This window comes from Balaenoptera ricei, chromosome 9 (genome assembly GCF_028023285.1).
Source record: "Balaenoptera ricei isolate mBalRic1 chromosome 9, mBalRic1.hap2, whole genome shotgun sequence".
NCBI classification, from domain to species: domain Eukaryota; kingdom Metazoa; phylum Chordata; class Mammalia; order Artiodactyla; family Balaenopteridae; genus Balaenoptera; species Balaenoptera ricei.
In genome coordinates this window covers 1,188,109-1,213,873 of record NC_082647.1, presented here as the reverse complement: position 1 = coordinate 1,213,873, position 25,765 = coordinate 1,188,109, and the positions used below count along the sequence as shown (strand labels likewise).

Sequence of the window (25,765 nt, the reverse complement as noted above, 5' to 3'; positions counted from 1 at the left end):
ACTGGGGCAAGGAGACGCTGGCGAGGCAGAGCTCACAGAGTGTAAGTGGACGCCCATCGGCTGAGATACAAACAAACACCAGCATTTAGTCGGACACCACAGGCCACGTGTCTTGCTACCGCCAGCCAAGATAGACCAGCACAGGACAAGAGGGAAGCCGCCAGGTCACATCCAGCAGCGCCGTCCCTCCCTGGCCGGGGTTTGACTGCTCCCAGCGTGTTCCCCGGTTTTGAGGGTCCCGGGACGGCCCGTGTCTCTGTGAAGTGGTGGAGGGCCCCCTCTCCTCTGCAGGCAGCAAAGACGGGGCCACCACCGCCCGCCGACACTCCCTGGGCAGACACGCACTAAAGAGGGGACAGGGACACACAGAGCACAGACCATTCCCCATCTTTTGACTGAGATTGTTTAATCACTTTTTTAAAAACACTTTTCATTTTCATTTTATTTATTTTTTATTTTTTTTGGCCACGCCGTGCGGCCTGCGGGATCTTAGCTCCCCGACCAGGGATCGAATCCACACCCCCTGCAGTGGAAGTGCGGAGTCTTAACCACCGGACGGCCAGGGAAGTTCCCTGTTTAATCACTTTTTTTTTTTTTTTTCAGTTTTTATTTATTTATTTATTTATTTATTTATTTATTTCGTTTCTGTGCGAGGGCTTTCTCTAGTTGCGGCAAACGGGGGCCACTCTTCATCGCGGTGCGCGGGCCTCTCATCATCGCGGCCTCTCTTGTTGCGGGGCACAGGCTCCAGACGCGCAGGCTCAGTAGTTGTGGCTCACGGGCCCAGTTGCTCCGCGGCATGTGGGATCTTCCCAGACCAGGGCTCGAACCCGTGTCCCCTGCATTGGCAGGCAGATTCTCAACCACTGCGCCACCAGGGAAGCCCCTTAATCACTTTTTTAAAAAAATCACTTTTTAATGAATAAAATCTCAGCGACACTCGACATCCCCCTGTACACAGCTCTGCAAATAAAATAGCAACTCAGTATAGAGTTCTAAAGAATACACACACGTTGTTTTAGGAATCCAAATGCCCGCACCTACAGGAAACAGGATGGATGGGAAAAAACTGCTCTCTCATCCCAAATAATGACCATTCAAATGTGAAATCAGATGTTTAATCAGACACAATTAAATATATTTATATATCTCACACTGAAGAAACATAAGAAGTTAGAAATTACAAGTAGGTATATGCTTCCTATATTCAGATAAACTAGTTTCTATTAATTATTTAGATTCCAGATAGAGAGAAACAACATTGGGAAAGAAATTATAGATATTAAAGCAGATACACATGACAACACCATTTAGAGACACAAACAATATTTTGGCATTTTTCTCCCCATTCAGCTGGCCACTTTCCCTATTCTACTGTCTTCTGAGATGTAACACCTATTTAAGATGGAAAGAATGGTGTGCAACACGGGAAACAGAGGTACCTGGGTTACCGGGGAGCGTCTTGTTCCCTAAAACGAGACCAGCAACACCCAGAGCGGCCTGCACACCTTCCCAGATGTTTAATCGTCCTCAGTTTAAGGAAGTGCCTTCTCTGTTTCGGGGCGGGGGTGGTACATTTGGCGCTCAAGTGGTATTTTGGCAAATCCAGATCGTTGCTAGATGTGTGTGTCTCCGTGACATCAGACAAGGGGGCAGGCAAAGAGGTGAGGAGTCTGAGCCCTGGGGGGAGCCCAGGTCATCCCTCTTCCCCAGCTGCTATGATCCCACATAGGTAAAGAGCAAAAAAAAAATGTGGGTCTCCCTGCGTTCCTCCCATGGTGAAAGCACCCCTGGTCTTCTCTGGATGCCAGCAGGGCCCGAGCCTTCCCGGAGAGGGGACCACAGGTGCCTGCCGGGAGCTCGCTGAGTGCCCGGCTTTGCCCCGCACCCCCTCTGATTTCGGTCACCCTGCAGGGAAGCGTTTAGCTGCGTCTGTGTGAATCCTTATTTGTAGTTCATGACCGTGTCTGGAGTTTGGGGCTCGCCCCCCACCTTGCCCAGGTGAGGCGCCCCTGCGGTGGTTGGCCTGGAAGCAGGCACTCTGGGTGGGAAAGCGTCTGCCCCCAGCGGCCCTGCCCATCCTCGGGGGTGGGAGGTCGGGAGGGGCTGTTGACAGTGCAGGGCGGGAAGGGTGTTGAGCAGCTGGGATGAAACACAGAGCTGGGCGACTTCCTTATTTCCTGCCCCAAAGCTGCAGAACGTCCCCGTTCTGTCCACCTAAGTCCCGAATAAGCCGCGGTGTCTCCTCCGGTGATAAACTGTTGTCAAGACAAACGCCGGTCGAGTTTCTTACAGCCGGTGGCCTCCATTCGGTGCCTCATAGGCCTCTCTGGGCCCCGCCCTGCACAGCTGACACCCCTTCAGGAAGTGACAGGTCACGAGCCAACTCTCTTCCGGGGACCACGCTGACGGCACCACCAGTACGACATGATTGCGGTTAAGAATGTGTATGGGTGCTTTAAGGAAAAATAAATTTTTTTTCAAGAAAGTGAAAATAGATGAACTGATTGCCCCCCGTAATTGCATCTTCCCACAGATCTCTCTTTATTATTGTTTGGTTGAACAAAAATACACATTTTAACTGCTAAACTGCACGGCCCACAGAGTCTTCAGGACCCGGTCACGAGGCAGCTGCGCTGGGAGGCGTGGTTAGGTCGTCCCCTGACTGCAGACGGCTTTCCCCGGGGCCTCGGCACACGCACTCACTGGGGAAAGGCTTTGAGGATGGCGTTCACCTCCTCGGCCACGGCCGTCAGCGCAAACTCGAACTGCTCCTGGAGGGACAGAAGGAAGGAGATGTGAGCGGGGGTCCCTTCTACGCCAGCCTCAGGCTCCCGTGTGTTACTCTGCAGAAAGAAACCATTCAGGAGAAAAAGGGAAAGGTCGCAGATTTCCGTGGAAAGGAGAACAGGGCACTGGTTTGCAGGACCAATGGTTTGCACTACCCAATGTGGACGAGCCACGCTTCTCGTGTGGGAAAGTCTCATTTTTTATGGCTGCAAGAAGCTGCCAGTAGACACGTGAGCAGGACAACGGCTACCTGAGGCTCCACGCGCCCCGCCAGGCTCCTTCTGACAGCAGCGCCCAACGCTGGACCGCGGTGAGAGGGGCTGTCAGCGCCTGGCCCGTCATCCTGGAAGGCTCCGGCACCAGCTGCTTCCCTGTCACGGGTGGGGACCATGTGTGGCCCACATTTTGAGCAGCGTCGCCTTAGCTGAGATGCCTGGGTGGGGATGCCAGAAATCGGGAAGAACCCAGCGTTTGAAGTCCTTTTAAGACAAATTTATTTTAAGACAACCATTAACATAACAGGCAGAAGCTGCACTTAATGAATAAAATTCAATAAATGATAAGATGACCGTTTTGGCCTAGACTCAAGCGTAGGACAAGAGCCATCTGAGCAGGGAGGACGCGGAACGCCCTGGCTGTGGAACATCTGAGCTGACCGGGTTTGCAAGGATAGGAAATCAGAAAGAGGGCTGGGATGCTTTAAACAGGGAGATGTGTTCAACACAGGAGACCCGCGGGACACGGTCCCCGTCTCTCCCGGGGTCCCTGCCCCTCTGCGTGAGGAGCGGCCGAGGCAGCACGTCCGAGCCCCGCGTCCACACAGGACGGGGCAGTGTGGCCCTAAAAGGGGTCAGGACGGAATGCCCTCTCCCAGCTCCAACCCTGACCTCCGGCACCAGAGACAGAGACGGGGCACAGGGCCCGCGTGCCGTGTGCACGTGTGTACGTGCGTGTGCACGGGGAGGGTGGGAGACAGAGAGACAGAAGTACAGAGAGGGACGAAGAGACAGAGACAGAGACAGACAGACACAGAGGGACAGAGAGACAGACAGAGACAGAGGGAGAGACAGAGGGAGAGACAGACAGACAGACAGACAGAAAGCGGGAGGCGTAAACACGCCTCCAGGAGGAAGGCGAGTCGGGGTGTCAGGGACGGACCTGAGCAGCAGAACACCCGAGGGGTGAAGTCAAAGTGCGGAACCGGGACAGGTAGGGGAGGGCAGTGCACGGAGACCACGTGGACACGCCTGCGTGTATCCCAAGGGGGCAAACGTGGCATCATTACTTGGAGGTGACTGAACACACGAGTCGAATGGCTTTTATTTCTAAGTGACAACTGTAAGAGGAAATTTTATTACGGAAGAGCAAGTGTCAAGGCCTTTGATTAAAAGGGCACCTTTCTTTCAGGAGACGCACTGAAGGGGAAGGAAGCCGTCTGTTCACAAGGCACACACGGAGGACAGCATTACTCATCTTCTGAAGTGTGCTATTTTAACTGCAGCCCCCGATTTCACCTCTCTTCCTAAAAATGAGCGTTTTGCTGGGCCTGTTACGGACGTACAGTGACGGGGTCGTGTGGACAGTGTCACGCGCCCACGTGACACCTCTCCCTGGATGTCCTCTCGGTTCGTGCCCTTGTGCTGCCCCCACCCCCCAGGGCTGGGTCTGTCCTCTGAGTGCCTGATGGGGCACAGCCGTCCCCCAGGCATCCGCGGTTGGTTTGACTGAGAGCTTGCTTCCGGGTGGAAACAAACCCAGCTCTCTGTGACTTTTTACAACCTAGTGGAGCTCTGTGCCCGGCTAGGCGTCAGGGCTCCGTGGCTGCCCCAGGCCCCAGCCTCAGCGAGCTCAGAGCTTATGAACTGTTCTGACCGTATTCAGCTCAAATGATGCGATTTGACTAAACGGGTTCAAATGAACAGGCTGTGGACGACCTTCTCGTGGCTCGTGGGAAACAGCATTCAGATTTACGGCACTGCTTTGTCCGAGGAAATTTCCTACCTTTCTGTTAAATTGAACTTTAGGGCAAGCTCAGTGTCATGGAGTGATGTCGGGCAGAGCAGCCATCAGTGAAGAAAGAACGGGGGCGCGTGTGTGTTCGCTATGCTTTATGCCCGCGACGCCAGGAGCTGAATCTCCGTACACTCTGCACGGCAGCCTCGGCCGGCTCACCCGCACCCCAGGAAAAGGGCGGGGGTCCGGGCCAGCCCAGCCACACAGGAGGCCACAGCTTTTCCAGCCTCTGCCGTCTGGGAGCACCCGGATGCTGGGGCAGCATCCTCTGGCCAACAGTGTCCCCTTGTCACTTAAGGAAACCAGAATGTGAGTGACTATGCGGTACGTGATGCTGCCACAGGGCAGCGCCCCCTCCTCCAGGCGGGGCTGGGGACCACCCCTCTGCGCTCGCTCTGGCCCACGCGCTGCAGGCCACAGGGGGCTGAATGGGGTTCGTCGTGTATTAGGAAATGTTTTTTTCTGTTTTGGAGGGAAGATCCGTCTTCTCAATAGTTCTGCCTAGATCCGTCCCAGAGTCCGTGTGTTTTGAGGATCCTTGTACCCTTGGGGGGCGGACAGGCCTGGCTGGGAGGGGCCCAGCTGCAAGGAGGGAAGAGATGGGTTTGAATTTAGGGTCCTCAGCATTATCCACACGGCAGTCAACGGGGTGGCATGGAAGGCAGATTTGACCAGAGACAGAATCAGCTCTTCATTCCTGGCTGTTAAGTCGCCCCTGCTGCCCCAGCCCCGGTTCTGGGACGTGGGAAGTTGTACGGCTGCCGGTGGCCATGTAGGGCCCAGACCATCCAGGACAGTGAACGACCCCGCATTTCTGGATGACCAGGCCACTACCCCCAGCACGGTCAGTCCCACGGGCGCCAAACCCGTGGGCTACGGGGTACTGCCACGGCATCGCGTTGTGATAAACCTGAACCACAAACAAACAGGTGTGAGCAGGGTCCAGTTCTCCCCGGGACGCCACCACTGCCAACGGAGAAAGAGTGACCAGCGGGGAAGGCTGGCGGCCACACCCTGAGCCCAGGGGCCGAGCTCACCTCTCCAGCGAGGACACACACCCTCTTCCAGTACGCTCCTCTCAAGACGCACACCCGGACCCCATCACGGGGGCACCGGACACACCCCAGCCAGAGACAGTCCACAGAAGCACAACGAGACCCGGCCGGTCCTCAAGGCCACAGTGCTGTCCACCGGAGGAGGTGAGGGGGGCAGGACCAGTGAGCACACCGTGTGGCGGCTCCAGGACGGGACCCCGCTCCAGAGAAAGGTCCCTGGGAGACCTGACGCGGTGCGCACATGAGCTACTGGCATCGAATCAGTGCCAGCTTCCTGGCCTCGCTCGTTCCCTGTGGTTACGAAGTGTTAACAGTGGGAAGCTGGCGAAGGGCACACGGGAATTACTTGTATTTTTTCTGCAAGTTTTTGCAGGTCTGAAATAATTTCAGATTTCAAAAAATCTAAGAAAACATAAAGTGTGCAGTGACTTTCACATAAGATTCCACATAAGGGTCTGGTGACAGTACTGCACGTTCTAGGGCCCGAAATAAAGCGGAGGGACAGAGGGGCTGTCGGTGCTGGTGTCATCAAGCCGCTCCCCCCCGCCCCACCCCAGATGCGGGAAGAGAGCAGGGCAGGTGTGATCGCCAGCTGGACAGGGCAGGGCTGGGCAGATATCCTGACCACTGAGTGTTTCCTCTGGTCCTACTAACAAGAGGGTTCTGATTCTACAAGAGAATTAAGTTGGTTTTGCCTCAGTGCTTGGGGCTTTGACAGCGCAGAACCAGCCAAGGGGCCCTTGAAATGATCTTCAAGGTCAAAGTGTGCTTGCTGGACTTTACCAGGCCCTTGGCTTCTTCCTCCTCAGCGGAATGAGTGGCATTTAGACTGTTCTCTCTCCCCTCAGGCTCAGACACTGCACTGTCCTGCTTGATTTCTCATAGGGACAGAGAGGGAGGGAGGGCGTAGGAACTGCTTGCCCTTTGTGGGGGGCAGTAAGACCCCGAGGCAGGAGGACTGGGGTCCCAGAATCGTCACCACCAGGCACCAAAGCACAACCCAGCTTGATTTCCCAGGAGAGCTTATGATAACTTAAAGTCCCCTCAAGTATAAAGCAGTGATTTTGCAAGGGCATCTTTCATGATTTTTGGCCTTTGGTGGAGGCGCTAATGGCATCGGAGAGTCGAGACTACACCGAGAAGGAGAAGAGTCTGTATTTATGGCTGCAGGATGTGTGGGAGTGTTTGTGGTTGGACACAGATATTTCTGGAATGCTGAGAGAATTGGGTCATCACAGTGACCTGTTTCTAGCTCTGGTTAACCCAAGGCCAACCAGGAATCTTTTGTCTTTGCTCTTTTTGCTGCAAACTTGGCCTTTTTAATAAGTATGCACCTGAGCTACTCAGGGTGCTCAGGGACCCAGCAGCACCTGGGGACATTCTGGTGACCACTGTCCTGATGACCGCACGGCAGAGCTGCAGCTGTGGGAGCTGGAAATACGGGAGGTGGGCAGAATGTTGCATGAACACAGAACATTCCATGCAGGGGTGCCGGCGTTTATCACTGACCTCTGACTATAAAACTGCAGTGTTCTCCCTCCCTCCCCAAATCTGGCACATGGAGAGTTCCCAGGGCCTGAGATCTGACCGCATCTGCTTAGGCTGAAATGTCTGGCTGCTGCCGGAGCTGCCCTCGACCCTGCAGGGTGGGGCTGCCCACGTCCTGCCCCGTGCAGCCCTGGCCCGGGAGGAGGCCAGCCGGCCTGACCCTCGCTCCTCTCGAGAAAACCTCCACACAAAGACCCAGCCCCGCAAAGCCCTGGCAGCCCCGGGGACCGGCCGGCAGTACCTTCGTCTGAACCATGCGTGGCCTCTGGTCCCGCAAGTGCTCCAGCGTCGCGGCAATGTCGATCTCTTTAGCGCCTGCAACAAACACAAATTGGGCTGAGTTCAGGCACAAGACAATCCGCGCTCTGCGTCCCTCTCCTGCTGCTGGGGTCCCTCAGGGCTCAGCGGCCAAATGACAATGACAGTCATCCCTCAGCTGTCCGGCTGGCAGGCAATTTCAGGGTTCACACAAGAAAACAGGGCAAGGCGGCTTTCATTAGCATTGATTCAAGAAGGCTGGACTGACAAATGATATCAGATGCCTATATAGATACCCACAGCAAGCTGTCGCCAGGAGGGACTAGGGCTTTCTTGATTTTTTTTTTTTTTTTTTTTTTGGTGGCATTTTAAGACTTTTATTTTTTAATTTTTTGGCTGTGCTGCACGGCTTGCAGGATCTCAGTTCCCCGACCGGGGATTGAACCCAGGCCACGGCTGTGAAAGCCTGGAATCCTAACCACTAGGCCACCAGGCCATCAGGGAATGCCCAAGAATTTTTTTTTAAAGATACGTTTGATGTGCACCATTTTTTTTTTTTTTCCAATTTTAAATTTATTTATTTATTTATTTATGGCTGTGTTGGGTCTTCGTTTCTGTGCGAGGGCTTTCTCTAGTTGTGGCAAGCGGGGGCCGCTCTTCATCGCGGTGCGCGGGCCTCTCACCATCGCGGCCTCTCCCGCCGCGGAGCACAGGCTCCAGACGCGCAGGCTCAGTAATTGTGGCTCACGGGCCCAGTTGCTCCGCGGCATGTGGGATCCTCCCAGACCAGGGCTCGAACCCGTGTCCCCTGCATTGGCAGGCAGATTCTCAACCACTGCGCCACCAGGGAAGCCCTGATGTGCACCATTTTTAAAGTCTTTATTGAATTTGTTACAATATTGCTTCCATTTTATGTTTTGGTTTTTTGGCTGCGAGGCATGTGGGATCTTAATTCCCTGACCAGGGATCGAACCCGCACCTCCTGCATTGGAAGGTGAAGTCTTAACTACTGGACCACCAGGGAAATCCCCCCAACAATGTTTTAAGTCATAGGAAGTAGCATATAAACTTTAATTTCTATTGCATAGGATTTTTATTCAGAGAAATGAAAAATTAGACTAACTAATCTTACACATCTAAATATTGGCTTCTAAAGGCAGAGTTCCCTGCCTGTGAGAAGTGAGTGTTCCAAACGTTAAGAAAAGGTGAGGACGCCCCATGTGCTCATGGGTTAGTCGTGTGGCCTAGATCCCCTCCTACGGACGCACCCACCTGACACCAGGTGACTTGGGTGCCACAGAAATAATACTGTTTGAGTTTGAAAATGTAACCTTATGAATTCCGCGTACATTCTTGTTTTCCCATCTTGCCAGGTCCTGTGGTAGCTGGACAACAAACAAGGCCGGGCCCCAGGCTCGCGAGCTTCCTACACTTCAGCGGGGAGCACCTCACGTCTGCCGCGCAATCCCGTCAAATGCTGGGGGCTTGGGCTGGGCGGCACCTCTCAAGTCGGCCGGGACCCCCTCACCAACCCCCAGTAGGTGCATGTCACGTGCAGCATTTCGTCTCACGGTGCCAGAACTGTCACCATGCCCTGTTCAGGGGAAACTGAGGCTCGTCCCGGTCACACAGAGCAGGTAGCCATGCTCTTCGGACCCAGATGTGGAAGTGAGACCGGGCTGGTGGCCACCAGGATGGCCCTGGTCTCCCACTTCCATCACACCTGCATGTGCACAGCCCTGCCCTTGGCCGGGAGCTGGGAGGCGCGCCTGAAAACGTCCAAGGCCGCAGTAGCCTTAGTGCCCTGGTTCATCCTGGGGGCCTGAGGCCCACGTGGGTGACAGCTGAGTCGCCAGCGCCTTTTTCCGAGTGGCAGGGAGATGCCGCTGGGGACACGGATGAGGGTGGGAGGGAAGGTGGGGGCACTGCACACTGTCTCAGGGAGAGGGTGTCTGAAGTGGGAGGGGCTGGCGGCTGGAGGGAAGGTGGGGACGGCTGGGAGGAAACACATTCCAACCAGGTGCTGTGCTCGCATCAGGGAAACTGCCACGAGTATTGGGAATCCGGCAGTAAGTCGCTGAGACCGGGAGGCCAGGATCAGGGCTGACCCCCTCGGCCAGCACGGTGGCCAGTCTGAGTGCCTCGAGGTGCGGGGACAGTATGGCATGAGCTCATCTCATCTAAGCTGGCCGTCCTTCCAGACGATGAACGCCCTCCGTCGGGTATGGGAACACCCCAAGCCCCCCGACTCTTAAGTCAAAGTCTTTCTAGGAAGTCTTTCTTTCTGGGGAATCCGCCGAGAAACTCGTCCAGGCGGAAGACAGGGTCTCCTTCTGTTTGCCTGAAGGCTCCTCTGAAGGTGTCAGAAGTTTTCGAAAGCTGACAAGGTCACAAGATGTACAGTCTTGTTTTGGGGGGAAACTGTGAGTCCAGAACAGCCTGAAACAGTGGGTGAAAGAGGAGCTACGGGGTGGGGTCCCCCGGCCACGTGTGCAGCGGCCCCCCGAGTGGCCCCCTGTGCCGGGAACCTGCTTCCTCACCTCCCCAAAGGAACACAGAAATGGGCTTCTTCAAACCACAGGTTTGCCTTTAGAAAGTGAAGTCCTACGTGGAGAGCCAGCACGGAGGGGGGAGTCCCACCCCTGAGACCTGAGTTCTCGTCCCCCCAGAAACACCCAGCTGCCTGGTCAGGGTGGCCCCTCTGGACGCAGCACGGAGCTGTTGCTGCAGTTTAATTCCAAGCGTGAAGAGGCCCGACTGTGGGCAGGACACAGAAAACTCCGCCTGGGAGCGTCCGGGGCAGGCGCGAAGCTCCAGCGGGAGCAGAGCACCGAGGGGCCTCGTGGGGACCCGCGGGTCAGTGCGCGGTGACCGCGCGATGCACAGAACGTATTAGATGCTCAGTGCATGTGACCCCGCAGATTCCGTGAACAGAGCCTTCTGGGAGAAGTGCTATCTCTGGGCAGTTCTGTCCTGCTCCGTGGATGCCAGGAGAACGAGGTGTGGGGTAGAGTCTGATTCATCAGCTCAGAGACGATCCTAGTCCTTTAAGAACAAAGTCCTGAGGGGTCCAGACTTAACCCCCCACTTTTTACGGTTGCTCAGGGCGGCGTCTTTAGTCCTTGAAACGGGTTTGAAAGACTCTTTCAACGGCCCTTTTCTTCCGAAGGGCTAGTCTGAGCAAGGGAACCAGCATGAAGGCCTGAACCCCCCGTCCCTCCTCTGTCAGCCTGGAGCGACTCTGCAGGGCTCTGCCTGGGGCCACGTGCAGGTCCCCTCTGAAGGCAGCTCCGTGGGGAGACTGTATGGCCACCGGGTGATGCTCTGATCCGGTGCTACGGACGAAACCTCTCTCTTCACTGCACTCTCCTTCGGACGACTGCTGACAGAGGCAGTGAGAAAGAGGAAGGAGAAAGCCTACTTAGGTCTTCCCTAGACAAAACGCCCGGGGACCACGCCTCAGATCACGCTTAGCCTGAAGCCAAGACTCAACAGTGGAGGGAATCAAATTAAAGCTTACAAAACGTACAGCGCTGAAAATAGAGGAGTAATGGATGTATCGGGTAGACTCAGTGGTCCGACGTGGATGGCTGGTGTCTCCCTGCGTGTTAGGATCGAGGAGAGTTAGTTGTCTGAAGTGTGTGTAGAGAGAGAATTTTTCATAGAACGCGCACGCAGGATCTTTTATGAGGGGCGGGGAGGCACGGCCCTGCTTCCTGTTCAGTGACCCCGAGCGTCCTGGTGACCCTGCGGTGCATGAGACACACAGTCTGCGTTTACAACCCAGAGCCTCGGGGCTGGAGGGAGGGGTGTGTGTCCTTCATCACCTTACACAAGGCTTTACTGAAGGGAAAAGGATTTATTTAAATCCCCCCAATAGCTAGGAAGCTCCCTGTACTGCTTTTAAAATGGAATGCTCTCTACAAATCCCATTTGCCGATCACACGTCAGGGTCCAGGTGAACAGACACACGAGGTGCGGTGCTCAGGTCGAAAAGCGTGTGAAGAGTGGAGGAATTAATTGTAACAGATGCAAATAAAACCCAGACAGAAGACGGGGTGTGATTTCAGGGAGAGGTTTCTGGCATGTTCTATTTGAGAAGCATCACCGCTATTCGGATACGCGAGGAACGTACGTGCTTACTTAAGTCACCCTGCGGTCGGCTTAAGCTGGTGATTCCATGAGTGTACAACATAGGCAGAGGCAGGCTGTGCATTTGGGCCCAGCACCGCACAGGGCGATTGTGAGTCAGTCTGACCCATCTTTCCCGGCACCAGTGACCCAGCAGGTGCGCTGCAGGCTCGAGGCCGGAGTGGCCGGCGGGGTCCTGAGAGACACTGGCCCGGCGCCACCCCGAGCACCGACCAGCACACACAAAGGGCTGCCGCTGCGGCTTCCCAGGGTGCTTGGGGGGGGGGGGCATTGGCTCCGAAGTTCACATTATTGGTTAAATACATTTTTAAGACAACAGAGGTTTTTAAGCTTTAGATAAAAAAGTATTCGCCATCAAACAAGAAACATTAAAAGAACGTTAGTATTAGCAATATTAAAACAGTTTTTTAGGATGCGAGAATCAACTCAAAGTGAAAGAAAGCCGAGCGAACGGGCCACCGGTGCCTCCTCACGAGGCTTGTTCTGACTTCTCCTGGTGATTGCTGGCTAGTGGGCGGGGCGCGGGGCTCTCGGATTTTGGCGGCGTGGCCGCGGCTCACCGTCGAGAAGCGCCCTTGTCTCTCCCCGTCCTTCTCTAGGGCGTCCACAGCAACATCACGTAATAAACAGAAATACATTTTGTTGCAGAGCTTTTACCCAGAAGGTTTTGCAGACGGCAGGGATGCAATGTATCCTTTTTTTCTTGTAAGAAAAAGCCGTCATGCGTCAAATGCACAAGAGAGAAAGGCCTTTATTTTGCAGGAGGAAATTGTCTCAATTCCACCCTCTGGGAGAACTGAGGAAAGCTCTGCTCCTCGCCAAACACACCTAAAGGGACGAAGGGAGAGCGGTGACGGTCATGAGCCCGCAAGGAGCAGTGGGGAGCAGTGCCTATGTCCCAGGACGAAGGCAGAGCTGTCTGAGCGCTGAGCTGGGTCCCGAGAGCCTGTGGTCTTCGGCTGAGCTCCGTTTGGGAAGGAAGGGCTGAGCAGTGATGGGCAGGGACAGCGCGAGGCCTCACCCCTGCTATCGGCAGGGCTGGATGTCGCAGCTGGGGTCCCTCTGGGTCAACAGGATGACCGAGCCTTGACCCCAGACGCCGCGAGTCAGGGGGCATCACAGCCGGAGGGCAGCCCTCCTCCCGCCTCTGGGTGTCTCTGGGTGCAGGTGCCGCCTCCAGACCCTGGCCTCCCACTGTGCACACACGTGGGCACGTTCCCACACACTCCCCACGGTGCACACGCACACACACGCACGTGCACACACACACGCACACACTCTGTCCTGGGTCTTCCGTGCCGAGCAGTTCCTACTTCATGTTTCCGGATGCTCTGAATCGACTGAAGATTTATCAAAATTAAAGAGGAAGACTTTTTTGCTGGCCTTCTAGATGAACGATCATCTCCCTTTCACGAGGTTTCACTGGGATCCAAGGAGACAAACTGGCATCATATTCACTTGAAAATCAAGTATCTCAGAACCCAAACAAACCAGGTATTTTTCATGTTTTTGAAAACAAATTCGAAATCGTTTTTCAGGAGAAGCTAGGATGCCTCCACGTCTTTATAAACAAATACAAGAAAACGGAAGCAGGACTGGGCGTGTCGCCCGAAAGATGCCATCACTTACGCTCCAGGAGGGGACGGAACTGTGCGACGCATCTGCGATGTTCAGCGAGGCGCCGGAGTGTCTGTGACGCTGCGCCCGTACCGGCAGCCTCAGCGCCGAGACCAACCCGGCAGCCAGGTGCGCGCGAGGGCACAGTGGTTAAAAAAGAGGGCGTCAGGAGGGGGCGGCCGTGAAACTCGTAAAGAAGAGACGGACGTGACGGCCACGAGCAGCCTGAGAGGCCTGCAGGAGCGCGCCGTTCAGGTCACCACCCGCCCCGGGAAGGCAGGCGCCGCGGACACAGCGCGGGCACGGGAAGCTGACGGCGGGGACCTCACTACCTCCCGGTTCCGCCCACGTGACAAGGAACCACGCAGGACGCACACGCCCCGGGACACACTCAGGTCCTCAGTGGACAGGTCAGGGTTACGAAGGGGACGAGGGGTGGGTCATCCGGGTGATGTCTGTGGCGCAGGGAAGAGGCTGGGTAGCCCACCGAGTCCGTAATGACACGGGAGGCTCAGGGGAGCAGGGGCCTCTGAGGTGGCCCTCCCGTGTCACCCAGGATCTTGCACTTGGGGCCACGGACACACTCCTGAGTCCCCATGTGATCAGAGCACAGGGGGCAGGAGAGCGGGCGGCCGGGCCTCGTGGGACCGATGGCCGCCCCGAGGGGCTGGGCCCGTGTTACCCTTGAACCGAGGGGCAAGTGCTCCAGGGGAGCTGGGCTCTCAGCCACTCACAAAACCCCCATCGAAGGCTCTCCGTGCCCCTCCTCCCACCTCGGCCCCCGAGTCTATGTCTGGGTCAGAAACTGAGGGTGCGGCCGGCCCCACGGCCTGGCCGGGGACGGGGCTACTTAGTTACTCAGCTGACGGCAGCACGGAGACCACGTTCCTTGGGTTCCTCGCACCGTCTCCACCCATGAAAGGAGAAGCAGGGTCCGGGGAGGCCTCATCGGGCACCGCGAGGTCATAAGGACAACACAGACGGTCAGCACTTGTCACAGAACGTTCTAACACAAGTTCACGCAACTGTGGCAGGATTTTCCGGGAGGGTCACTGATGCAAAGTGACAGAGGCGTGGTCCCCAACACCACTGCCCACCCACAGAGCGCGGCCTCAGTGTCCTACTTAACACAGTGTTTGAGCCGTCACTGCCCCGCGACCAGGGTTGCTGTGCTCGGGGACTTCCTGCCACCAGGGAGGGACGAGGGGTCTTTGGCAGGAGAGGGGACGGACTCTCATTGTCTGGGGAGGAGCTGTGAGCTGCTGCTGAGAGGGGCCACGGCAGCTTTGCTGGGCCTCCGGGGTCTCCGGGGTCGGGAGACTCTGGGCAGCGGGCAGCCGGTGATGCGGAAGGACTCTTGTGGCCTCCAAGCCGCGGCGATCCTGCCAAACACGGCCAGCCAGGCCTGCCAGGGGCCAGCGGGGCAGACGGTGGCAATGCTCACGGGGACAGGGTGGGGGGCCAGTCTGGGTTTGGGGACGAGAGAGAGGAAAACCTGGGTGACAAGCTGGCTGTCGCTCATCCGGGCAAAGGAAGTGTGCATGGGAGGGACGGCCCTGGACCGGCGTCGGGTGGGGTCCAGCCAGGTCTCCCGGCTTCTCATCGGCCACGTGAGACTGTGTCCACGGGTGAGTCAGGAGGGAGCAGGAGCCATGTGAGCAGGTCTGACCCACGAGATGCACGGGGGTTCCACACCGGCCAGAAGCGCCCCCTGTGGTGCCGAAGTCCACGGGGCCCCTGTCCGCCCATCGGCAGGTCAGAGAGAGCACAGAACCGTCAGCTTTGCCTGCCCAGGAATGATCCACAGGATAGACACCATTTAGGAAGCAAAGTGTGGGATTCCGGGCTGCAATGTGCTTCACAAGAGGACCCGGATGAGATGGGTTTAGGACGTTTCCCAGGAACAACTGGTCCCATTTTGTCTCGCTTCTCTCCTATCAGTCCCTTGTCTATCGTGTCACCCGGGCCTGGGTCACACCCCCAGCGATACTGCTCCTGGGACCCCTGTCCCCACCCCACGAGTCTCAGCTCCAACTGGCCAGATGAACAGACAAGGGAAGAAATATCCTCCTGTCACCTCATGGGACACAATTTCTCCAACTAAAGGAAAGGCCTCCCCACCCCACCCTGTTCTGGACACTTTTTTCAGCCTGAAACCTGCATGAGCTGAAGACAAGGCGTCACCACCTGGAAGCCACGCTGAAGGCAGACTGGTCCGTAGAACTCATTTTCTGCTGGGTCTTCAGGTTTTCATGCTTCAGCCAGACATAGACACAAGACGTTTCCCCCTCGACGTGCCCTGTTCTTTGCAGCCTGCTTCTCCCGGTCTTGTCTGTAGAAGCGCCGTCCACGTGCACGGCCATGGCCGGGGCGGGCTCGGCCCTCTGTGCAGACCCCTGTGCACACAGACCCCTGGGGTCCTGCCCGCTCCAGCCCTCAAATCCAGCGGCACCAAGTCAATCCTGCCGGGACCCGCTGTACGCTCTCCTTCCCCAGCGGCCCCAGATGGATCCGAGTCAGCGAGCCTGTGGTTCCAGGTCCCCGTGGTCTGACCTCCGTCTCCCCTCCCTGGCGGAGTTTCTGCTGCGGCCCTAACAGACCCAGCTACCCGCTCCGCCCCTGTCCCCGGGCCGCGCAGCCGGGCCGTGTCTCTGCAGTGCCGCCCCCTAACCTCTTGGGCTCTGCCATTTGCAGAAAGACCAGGGCTCCGCATCAGCCTGGCCAGCTGGATGCCTTCTGGCAGGTCACCAAACCTCCGGGGATCTGCTTCCTCAGTTTGCAACCAAGTGTTGGGGCTGTGAGGAACGGGCTACAGACGCGTACGCGGCTCTGTGACAGGCGTGGGGCGAAGCGCCCCCCGCCACTGCCCCTGCATCCCGGGGCCTCGACGGTGCTCGCTGCCCCAAGTCACAAGCTGCAGCCGCCACCTGCTTCTCTCCATGGAGTGTAAAGCCCAGGAGGACGGATCGTTTCCCTTGTTCACCATGTATTCTGGGTGCTCAATAAGTACTAGGTTGGAACGGCACTTCTGTGGTTCAGCCCGTATTTGCCAAAAGGAGGAATGACACCGCGATGGTGGCCGAGGGGGACAGCAGGGCCCATGAGTGGGGAAAGGGGCTGGGGGGCACGTCCGCCGCAGACCAGGGCCGGGTCCTGGGTTCTGTAGGAAGGAGCCGGCGTGGCCCCGAGAGAGGGGCTGCGAACACGTGGGGCCTCCCGAGATCTTTCTCTTTAACATCCCGCTGACCACTGTGTGCAGAAGAGATGGGCACAGGAGCGAGCGGGGAGGCCAGTCCAAGGCCACTGAGGGAGGGATGGTGGGAGCAGGGCCGAGAGACAGAAGAGACGGAGGACTGGACACACATGGACGACCACCTTCAGCGCTGCTCCCTGGAGCACAGCCACCCGATGGGACTTCCTGCTACGGGCGTGTTTTCCGTCTGCACCGCCCGTTTGGCAGCCATCAGGCACCTGTGTTATCAGGGCGCCTGGCATGTGGTCAGCGTTTCAATCTTATCATGTAAGTTGCCACACGTGGCTAGCGGCTACTGCCCTGAACAGTGCAGCTCTGGGGGAGTGCTGGGTTTTAAAAGTCCAATGAGCCATGAAGCGTTACTTCTCCCAGAATGGGAGAAAATATTTGCAAATCACACATCTGATAAGGGTTTAATATTCACAATATATAAAGAACTCCTATACCTCAACAACAACAAAACAAACAGCCCAATTAAAAAATGGGCGAAGAACTCGAATAGATACTTCTCCAAAGAAAATATCCAAATGGTCGACACACACATGAAAAGATGCTCAACATCTCTAGTCCTTAGGAAAATGCAAAGCGAAACCACAGCGAGATGCTGCTTCCCAGCCACGAGGATGGCTACTATCAAAACCCCAGAAAATGACACAAGTGTTGAAGGGGGTGTGGAGAACTGGAGCCCCTCCTTATGCACTGTTGGTAGGAATGGAAAATGGTGCAGCTGCCGTGGAAAACAGTACGGAGGGTCCTCAAGAAATTAGAAATAAAACTACCATACGATCCAGCAATGCCACACTGGGTGTATAACCCAAAAGAATTGAAAGCAGAAGCTCAAAGAGATGTTTGCACACCCATGATCATAATAGCATTAATTCAATAGCTGAAAGGTGGAAGCAACCCGAGTGTCTATGGATGGATGATGGATAAGCTACCTGTGGTCCACCCCTGCAATGGAACGTTATTCAGCCTCAACCAGGAAGGAGATCCTGCCACTGGCTCCAACACAGGTGAACCTTGAGGACATGATGCTCAGTGACATAAGCCAGCCACAGAAGGACACAAACTGTCTGATTCTACTCATATGAGGTCCCAAGAGCTGTCAAATTCACAGAGACAGGAGGTACGATGGAGATTACACATCCCCTTATAAGAGGAGATGCTTGCTGATGTCACCACGTGACAGGGACATAGTAAAGAAGATGAGCTTCCTGAGGATGGAGACCGGGAGCTGGACAGATGGCCACGTGGTGCTGGACATCCCTTCACACTCCGTGCTGAGACCACTTAGGGTGAACTCGCGGCCGACGCGAGCTTAAAAGGCATCTCTGGGCGCACCTGCTGACTCGGGCTGGCACTCCACGTCATACAATGACATCTCAGTCCTGCAGCTCCTGCCAAACGAAAGGAACAGGCCCCCCAGGACAGTCCGGGCCTGCGGACACCCCAGGAGCCAGGAGGCTCAGGGCGGCACGGCCAGCTTCCCAGAGGTGGGGCTTCCTCCGTGGCCCCCGGTGAGGGACAGCCAGTGAGGCCGCCACCTCCGGGTGACCCAGCAAATGTGATCCTTGGGAAGTCCCACCATCCGCCTGGCGCTCTCCATTTGGTTGAAAAATTGTGGTGAAATATGAAAAACCCTGGGCAAAGAGAGGTCACGGACAAAAATGTAAAAGGCACAAGCTTGGAAAATATCTCAGCTGCAAAATCAACATTGCTACGTTTGAGCTCAGTCCCTAGGTGAGAGAGGAATGCTACCAAACCCTGATTCTGACCCAAAATATTAACCCTGAGTTAGAAACGTGTTCGCAGCTACAGGAAAAATGTGTGGAAGAATTTTACAGGTTGACCCCTGACTTTCCCGCCACAAACGCCGGGCAGAGAACCAGCCCCCCAGCTCAGACTTCAAACCGCATCCTGTCTGCTCGCTGACAGACCAGACGGTGCCGAAAGCTCCGTATGATTCCTGGTGTACACGCAAAGGCCCCAAAGGCTTTACTCCCCCGAAGCCCGTGTGCCTGGCCGAGGCCCCAGGCTGTGGCTGGCTGGGCTGGCTGAGTGTCCCCGGCCAGCCTCAGAGCCCAGGGCCGACGCAGGCACCGGGCTGCAGGAGAGCTTGGGAGAGGCATTTTTCGGTCCTCCTGCAACTCATTCCTTTAAGAAAAGGAAACGGGAATAAAGATTTCGTGTCCAGGCCCAGAGCCTTTGATCATTTGATGAACGCGGGACGGCAGCACGGGCCTCCGGCTTCTCAGGCCAGACAAAGGTGGCCCTGGCCGCCCGGCCCCGCGAGCCTGGCCCAGAACAAAACCCCGGCGGCCGCTCGCCGGGGCGGCCTGGGAAAGGCCCACCTCGCAGGCCGAGGGGCCTCCCCGCCCTTTGATCTGTCCCGAGACTACAGCCTGGGCCCCGGGTCAGGGGATTTCATAGCGCGGGCCCCCGGGCAGAGGGGAGCAGGTCAGGAGCAGAATGAGGGGTGACCAATCTCTGAAAGAGCCTGGAGACCGCCCTCCCGGGCCAGTTCCACATGGCTGGGCTCGCACTGTTGCCGCAGCCGAGCTTCAAGCGGGATTTGACAGGACGGGGCAGGCACCTCGGGCCCAGTGGCTGGCAGGGGTGGGGGGGGGCAGCCGGGATGGGAGTTGGCCCCGCCCCCGGGGCTGCGGCACTTTCCTGCTCCAGGTGCCCCCACACCTCCGGGGTGGACACCTGGGTATTCCCCCCACCCCGGTACCCCTGGGGCCCCTGTCCTTGGGACGAGCCGGGAGCCACGCCACGCGGTGTATACCCAGTGGGTTCCTGTGTCACCTGCTTACACACAAAGGCGGCACCTCAAACACGCAAGGCGATCTGCGTTCTCGGAAGGCATTTGGTTTGATAGACAGGGAAACACTACACGTGACAGCAGACGGGAGCACGACGATGGGGAAGAAGCAGGGATTCCGCCGGGGGCTGCGGGCTTGCAGTGACCGCGCATTTGCAAATGAAGAGACAGATACAGTCGATGGGACACAGCGGCATTACTGGACGGGGAACAAATGACCTTTCAGCCAAAAAAGTTAGCTTTTTGGATCTAAGACCAAAACATGTTATTAAAAGCACCATCAGAGCATTTGCATTTGCTTCGTTGTTTCTTTGTTTGCACATCACAGCGCGGAGCTACTTCAGGGCGTGAAATACAGTCGCTGGTGGTGCGAGCCCGGCCCACTGTCCTGCACCCCTGCCTCCCCCCACCCCCTCCCGGAGCCGGCAGGGAGCCTGCGGCACCAAGGGGGGTCAGTCCTGGGTCCCGGCTAGTCATATGCTTACTAGCTGTAGGGCTGGTAACTTGCTCAAGCTCTCTAGTCCTTGTGCGTAACACAATGGCTATTATTTTATCTTCACACATCGATATCCTTGGGCTAAAGATGTGTTCTGTTTTTCTTTTTTTCTTTTAACCAGGAGAAATGGAGTAAGAAAGATGCCTATTTCAGAGTTGCTGGCAGTTGTGTGACAATGTATAGCAACCCATTTCTACAATCAGTGTCTGCTCTTATCGCCAGGCAAAGGATGAAGGGTGGGTGTCCTGGAAGGTGGGTGCCCTAGCTAAGAACACGCGTGTGCGTGTGTGCGTGAGTGTGTGTCAATGTAGAGAGGAGGACGTTTTCACAGGTGGGAAGGAGACCATGAGATGTCACTCGTCCCAGTGTTTCCTTCCCAGGTTCCCTGGAGGCTGACAGGCATCTCAAGAACAAGGAAGCGTCTTTTCAGGTCAGGTTAGGGTCTCCCCGCTGACGTGCGCGTGGTTCTCCCAGAGGCGGGTCCGAGAGAATCTTCTCCCACTTGACTATGGAGCGCACTCTGGCCTCTGAGGGGACACCTCGCGGGTTTGTTCTGTGGACCACACTTGGGGAGCTGCCAGCCCCGTCTGGTCCCTGCACTCTCATGGGTTAAACTCCACCCAAGCCATGAACTCATCCCAGGTCTGTGCTCAGATCCCAGCACTCTAAGCCCAAGTCCCCCGACACTGTCTCTAGGAGGGAAAGGCCCAGGACCACGGAGAGCGATTCATGGGCTAAAACGATGTTACAAAGGGGCATCCGAAGGTGACCTATTTTAGAGACAATCACTACAAGAGATTTTAGGTGGCTCTGAAGTTTGCAAATATAGTTTTAATAACAGGGAGGATTTGTTTAAGGTTATTCTTAGCTGCTGAAACACTGAAAGATCAGGGCTGCCTTCTCCTCACTCCTGATGTTAACACAGGACGTCCTCAGCGAGCACTCACCCATCACCTACTGTGCGCTGAGACCAGTGTGCGACCCCGGGCGGAGGAGGTGACAAAGGAGGAACCTTAGAAATGAATGTGCTTGCTGCAAACAGTTTTCCTGCGACTCAGGAAAGGGACAACAGGCTAATTTTCCCCAAGGCTTTCTGTGACTACTGCACCGAGGTTGCCATGGCAACCCCATCCGGCTCAGAGCCACAACAAAGCAGCCCCGCTCTGAGTCTTACCTTTGGCCATCTTATTGAGAACCATGTCGATCAGGATGTAGGTGCCGCTCCTGCCCGCGCCGTCACTGTCAATAGAAGGAGAGAGATGAGGACACAACGCACCATGCTGTCCCCACTCCCCACACGCCAACGATGAATCTTCCCTCTGTGCTCAAGGGGGGCCCATGAGAGGAGAGGAGGGCAGGGTAGAGAACTGGAGAGGAAGAGAAAGAAAGGGGGTGAGGGGGGTCAGGGTGGGAGAGGGGAGGGAGGAGGATGGGAATGGAGGGGGAGGGGGAGGGGAGGGGAGGGAGAGGAGAGGAGAGGGAGGGGAGGGGGGAGGGGAGGGGAGGGGGGAGGGGGGAGGGGAGGGGAGGGGAGGAGGAGGAGGAGGGGGAGGGGAAGGGAAGGGGAAGGAGGAGAAGGAGGAAGAGAGGGAGGGGGAAGAGGAGGGGGAGGAGGAGGAGACTGGAGAGCTTTCAGCCCTGAGCTAATAGTGGTGCGGATTAGCTATTGTGCCTGCGTTGATTTGTTCCTTTCTTCCTTTTTTCTCCCCTCTTTGGTCAAAGATTCAGCAAATTTTGTCAGAAAAAAAAATGAAATAAAGAAATGCCTGGCAGTGTCAGAGTTGATGGCATTTGTATTCAAAGTGTCTGCAAGAGGCCAGCTGTGAGCGAGGGAAGAAGGGCGGGTGCAGGTCTTGTGTGTCCACACCCTCGGGGGGCCGTCTGTCCATCCCTCTCAGGAGCGGGGTGCACATGTCCCCCGTCACTTCAACAGAGCCTCTTTTCATCCCCCATCGTCCCCCAGCTGTAATGGGCATAATCACCACCTGGACGAGAGCCGTAAAAACGTTCTGAATTGTGGCTCGACAATAGCCAATGAGAGGAGAGGAAGGTGCCTTTTCTAGGAGGAAGCAGCCCTGCATCTCTCCTCCCGCATCACGTGCCCTGAGATGGTCCTTAGGTCAAGCAGGCTGTTCTCACGCCCACGGGCAGCATGTAAGTAAGAGAATGGTGTTTACACTTATACTCCTGGCAGAATCAGCCAACTTAAGGAGAAGACCAGCGTCTCTGTTTCAGGACCTGGGGAGCTGTGTGACCGTGCTCAGTCTCGGACCTGTGGGCCGGCCAGCGGCCCGGGCGCCTGTCGGTTATCCTTTCACAGCAAGGAGTCACTGAGTTTGGCCTCAACATGTTTCTCAAACAAACGGTGGAAAAAGCCTCGGTTGGAAAGAGAATGATTCTGCATCGCGCTGTGCCCACCTGCGCTCCAGAGGCGGGGATGCCGCCACGCCAGTGTCGCCGACGCCCGAGTGACCGGCCTGCGGCCGAGGGTTTCCTCAGTTCCCTTCAGCTCACATCACACAGCTCTGCCCAGATCTGCCTCAGAACTGGAGATGGCTGTGCTCCACGGGTGGGTCAAAGGTGTTCTGGTCCAGTTCTCGAGGATACAGACCATACTCTGTGCCCCTCCTCTTCTCTCATGGACTGACACAGAAACACACACACTCACACACGCATGCAGGTGCACACACACACACAGGCACACACATTCCACACCCACACACTCAGATACACACACATGCATGCAGGTGCACACACAGACACACAGGCACACACATCCCACACCCACACACTCAGACACACACACATGCATGCAGGTGCACACACACAGACACACAGGCACACACATCCCACACCCACACACTCAGATACACACGCATGCAGGTGCACACACAGACACACAGGCACCCACATCCCACACCCACACACTCAGATACACACACATGCATGCAAGTGCACACACACAGACACACAGGCACACACATCCCACACCCACACACTCAGATACACACACACACGCATGCAGGTGCACACACACAGACACACAGGCACACACATCCCACACCCACACACTCAGATACACACACACACATGCAGGTGCACACACACAGAGATGCACACACAGACACACACACTCCGACACCCACACACTCAGATGCACGCACAGACTTCTTGACTGAATGGACAGACTTGGTGTTTGTTTGATCTTTGGAGACCTGACTCCTTTTTATCCCAGGCAGAAAGGAATACTCTGCAAGACAGTTCTAGACAACGGAGCACACTTCTTCACCAAAACAGGTGGGTAGGGAGCTCGGGGGAGAGCTCACCCTCGGAGGGAGTTTTCTTCAAGCGGATCTTTCTTCTTGGTTGGGTGGAACCCACCCGAGGACACTTGAGCCACTGAACTTTCACCCGAAGGCCACTCGTTTGATTCCAGGTCTGCCCCGTTCACAACCGGCCCCAGCCTCTGCGCAGGGCTCCAGACGTCTGCAAAGTGTGCTGGGCCGAGACCCCTCCGCGCACCACACACACCGTCTCTGAGCGTTTGCGCAGCGGTCCCAGGAGGGTTTAAGACAAAATAAGTTTATATCCTCGGTTTCCCTTAGAAGTTACCAGTTAGATATACTTATTAAGCAATCAGGAGGTTCAGTTCCTATATTTAATAGCGGTTACTTTTGAGGTAGTGAACACTTCTTAATCCAGGTTAAAGGTTGTACTTGCCTGCAGTGGACAATTATTGGACAAGAACGGCCCCTGTAGCACTTGTTTACTTTTCTGAAATAAAGAGAGACACAGAAGTTATGATTATGTACTAGACTCTGTAGCAGCCACCCAAACAACCCTTACGCCAAAGCAAACAGACCGTCTCTTGGACATCATTTTGCAACAGCCTGTTTTGACAAAGAAGATCAAAATTATGCACACATTTTCAAAGGTTTGTTTTTCTTTTCAATATTAAATTATTAAACAGAGCTTTGAAAACAATTCTTACATTTTCACAGTTTTCTTTTTCCCTTTACAAGTATGAACTCTGGCCTGAGGTCAACAGATCCATCAGTTTGAGCCTTCCTCCCGCCTCCCCCCCATCTCTTGGTTGCTCTAGTTAATTTGACTTCCGTTGTCGTTGTGATATGTCTAGATTCTTCACTTAAATTTCTGAGTTTTGCAATTTTCACTCCGAATTTCTTACAGTCTAGACATCACATTGGAATGCAACATTGCCGTGATGTCTCAAAACAGCATCTTAAAGACACTTCTTGATCTGTCAGTTTTGTAAGGATATCTAAATTACAGAGAAGCCTCAATTATGTCCAAGACACATATTTCCGTTTTTATAAATCCGATTATGTTTAAAACAACTTGTTTGTGCAGATTTTAGGTCAGAATTTATGAAAATTAACAAGAAGCGTTGATTATGTTTAAAACAACTCGGTTGTGCAGATTTTAGGTCAGAATCCATGAAAATTAACAAGAAGCGTAGATTAAGATGTTGTAACCAAATCCTAAATCACTACAGAGCACTGCTAGGAAATTCACTGTATAAGCTTGATATTTTTTGTAATTCAGTGAAACAACTAATCATGTTTACAAATTATATCCAAATTCTCAGTAAAATCTTTCTAAATAAAGAAAATTAAAGACAGAATTTTGGTTAATTGGAGGGAAAATATGTGTGAGGGGGGTGTGCTCTAAAATGTGCTCTGAATGTGAATTTCTATGATATAAGACGTGAAGTAAAATTTTAAAAAGAATGACAGTAGAGAAAAATCTTTTTCTTCATGCCGGAAATGGGAAAATGTCACATTTCTCTGCAAAGGCTTGTCTGCTCAGCATGGAAATAGTTGAAAGTGGAAATTCAATCAATCAGCGGGTTCTTTTGCTACAAACCCCTGAGACGGTGTGGGATGGGGAGGGAGTCGAGTGCAGCAGCTGATGGGTGAGCTGAGTGGGTATTTTAGTGTCACGTAAAATGACACTTATTGCCCAAATGTCAGAGCTGTGTTGCTTTCCTACTTCCGCTACGGAGTGAACAGAATAGGCGCTTCTGAAGGGAGACGCCACCCCCAGAACAGCACGAGGGAAGTGGCAGGAGGTGGCCGTGCAGTCCAGGTAAGATGTGCCCGGAGACGGCCGCGCCCGGGGCCATCGGGGCAGCGGCACGTGCTCCATGGCTGCCGCCCGGCTGAGAGCCAGCCTGCAAGCCCGGGCCGCGGGGAGCCTGGGAGGTGAGGGCCCAGGAACCGGGGACAGCAGGCTGCTCAGTGTTCTCGTGGCCGCGGCGCTGCTTCTGCTGGAGCCTGTCCTTGCTTCTGACCTACACCCCAGTGTTAGGGTTTAGGGGAGAGGAAAGGGGAAGCGACTAAGTTGAGGGAACGTCTGTGCCACGATCCCTGGGAACTTCTCAGCCCTTTGAGAATAAGAGATCGGAAAAGAGATCTACCAGCTCCTCCTTCTAAAACCTCCCATTCTCCACTCCGGTTGTCAAGGCAACGGTGAGCTTTAGCTCCGACAAAATAGATGCCAGGCCCCAAGGACTTGTCTCCAGTGTGAGCAGTGGGGAGCCCGCCGGCCCAATAAAGGCCGTGTGTGTGCGTGTGCACATGCGTGTGTCCAGGCATGATGCACGTGCTGTGTGTGCGTGTGTGCATGCGTGTGTGTGTGTGTGTGTGTGTGTGTGTGTGCAGAATGGAGCTTGCTTGCCCGTGAGACCAGAGCCGGGGTGGCTCTACTTTTACAGGCCTTGCACCTTCAAACAGAAT

At 55.3% G+C, this 25,765-nt stretch overlaps 1 protein-coding gene across 1 annotated transcript in view; it reads right to left on the bottom strand.

The window, feature by feature from the left end:
- Positions 1–1,102: 1,102 nt before the first annotated feature.
- Positions 1,103–25,765, bottom strand: part of PTPRN2 (protein tyrosine phosphatase receptor type N2) — a 697,051-nt gene continuing 672,388 nt past the window's right edge. The window contains 4 exon segments of the mRNA XM_059932932.1: positions 1,103–2,774; positions 7,648–7,721; positions 21,181–21,245; positions 23,727–23,780. Coding sequence (XP_059788915.1) covers positions 2,703–2,774; positions 7,648–7,721; positions 21,181–21,245; positions 23,727–23,780 — 265 coding nt within the window. The 3' untranslated portion in view covers positions 1,103–2,702.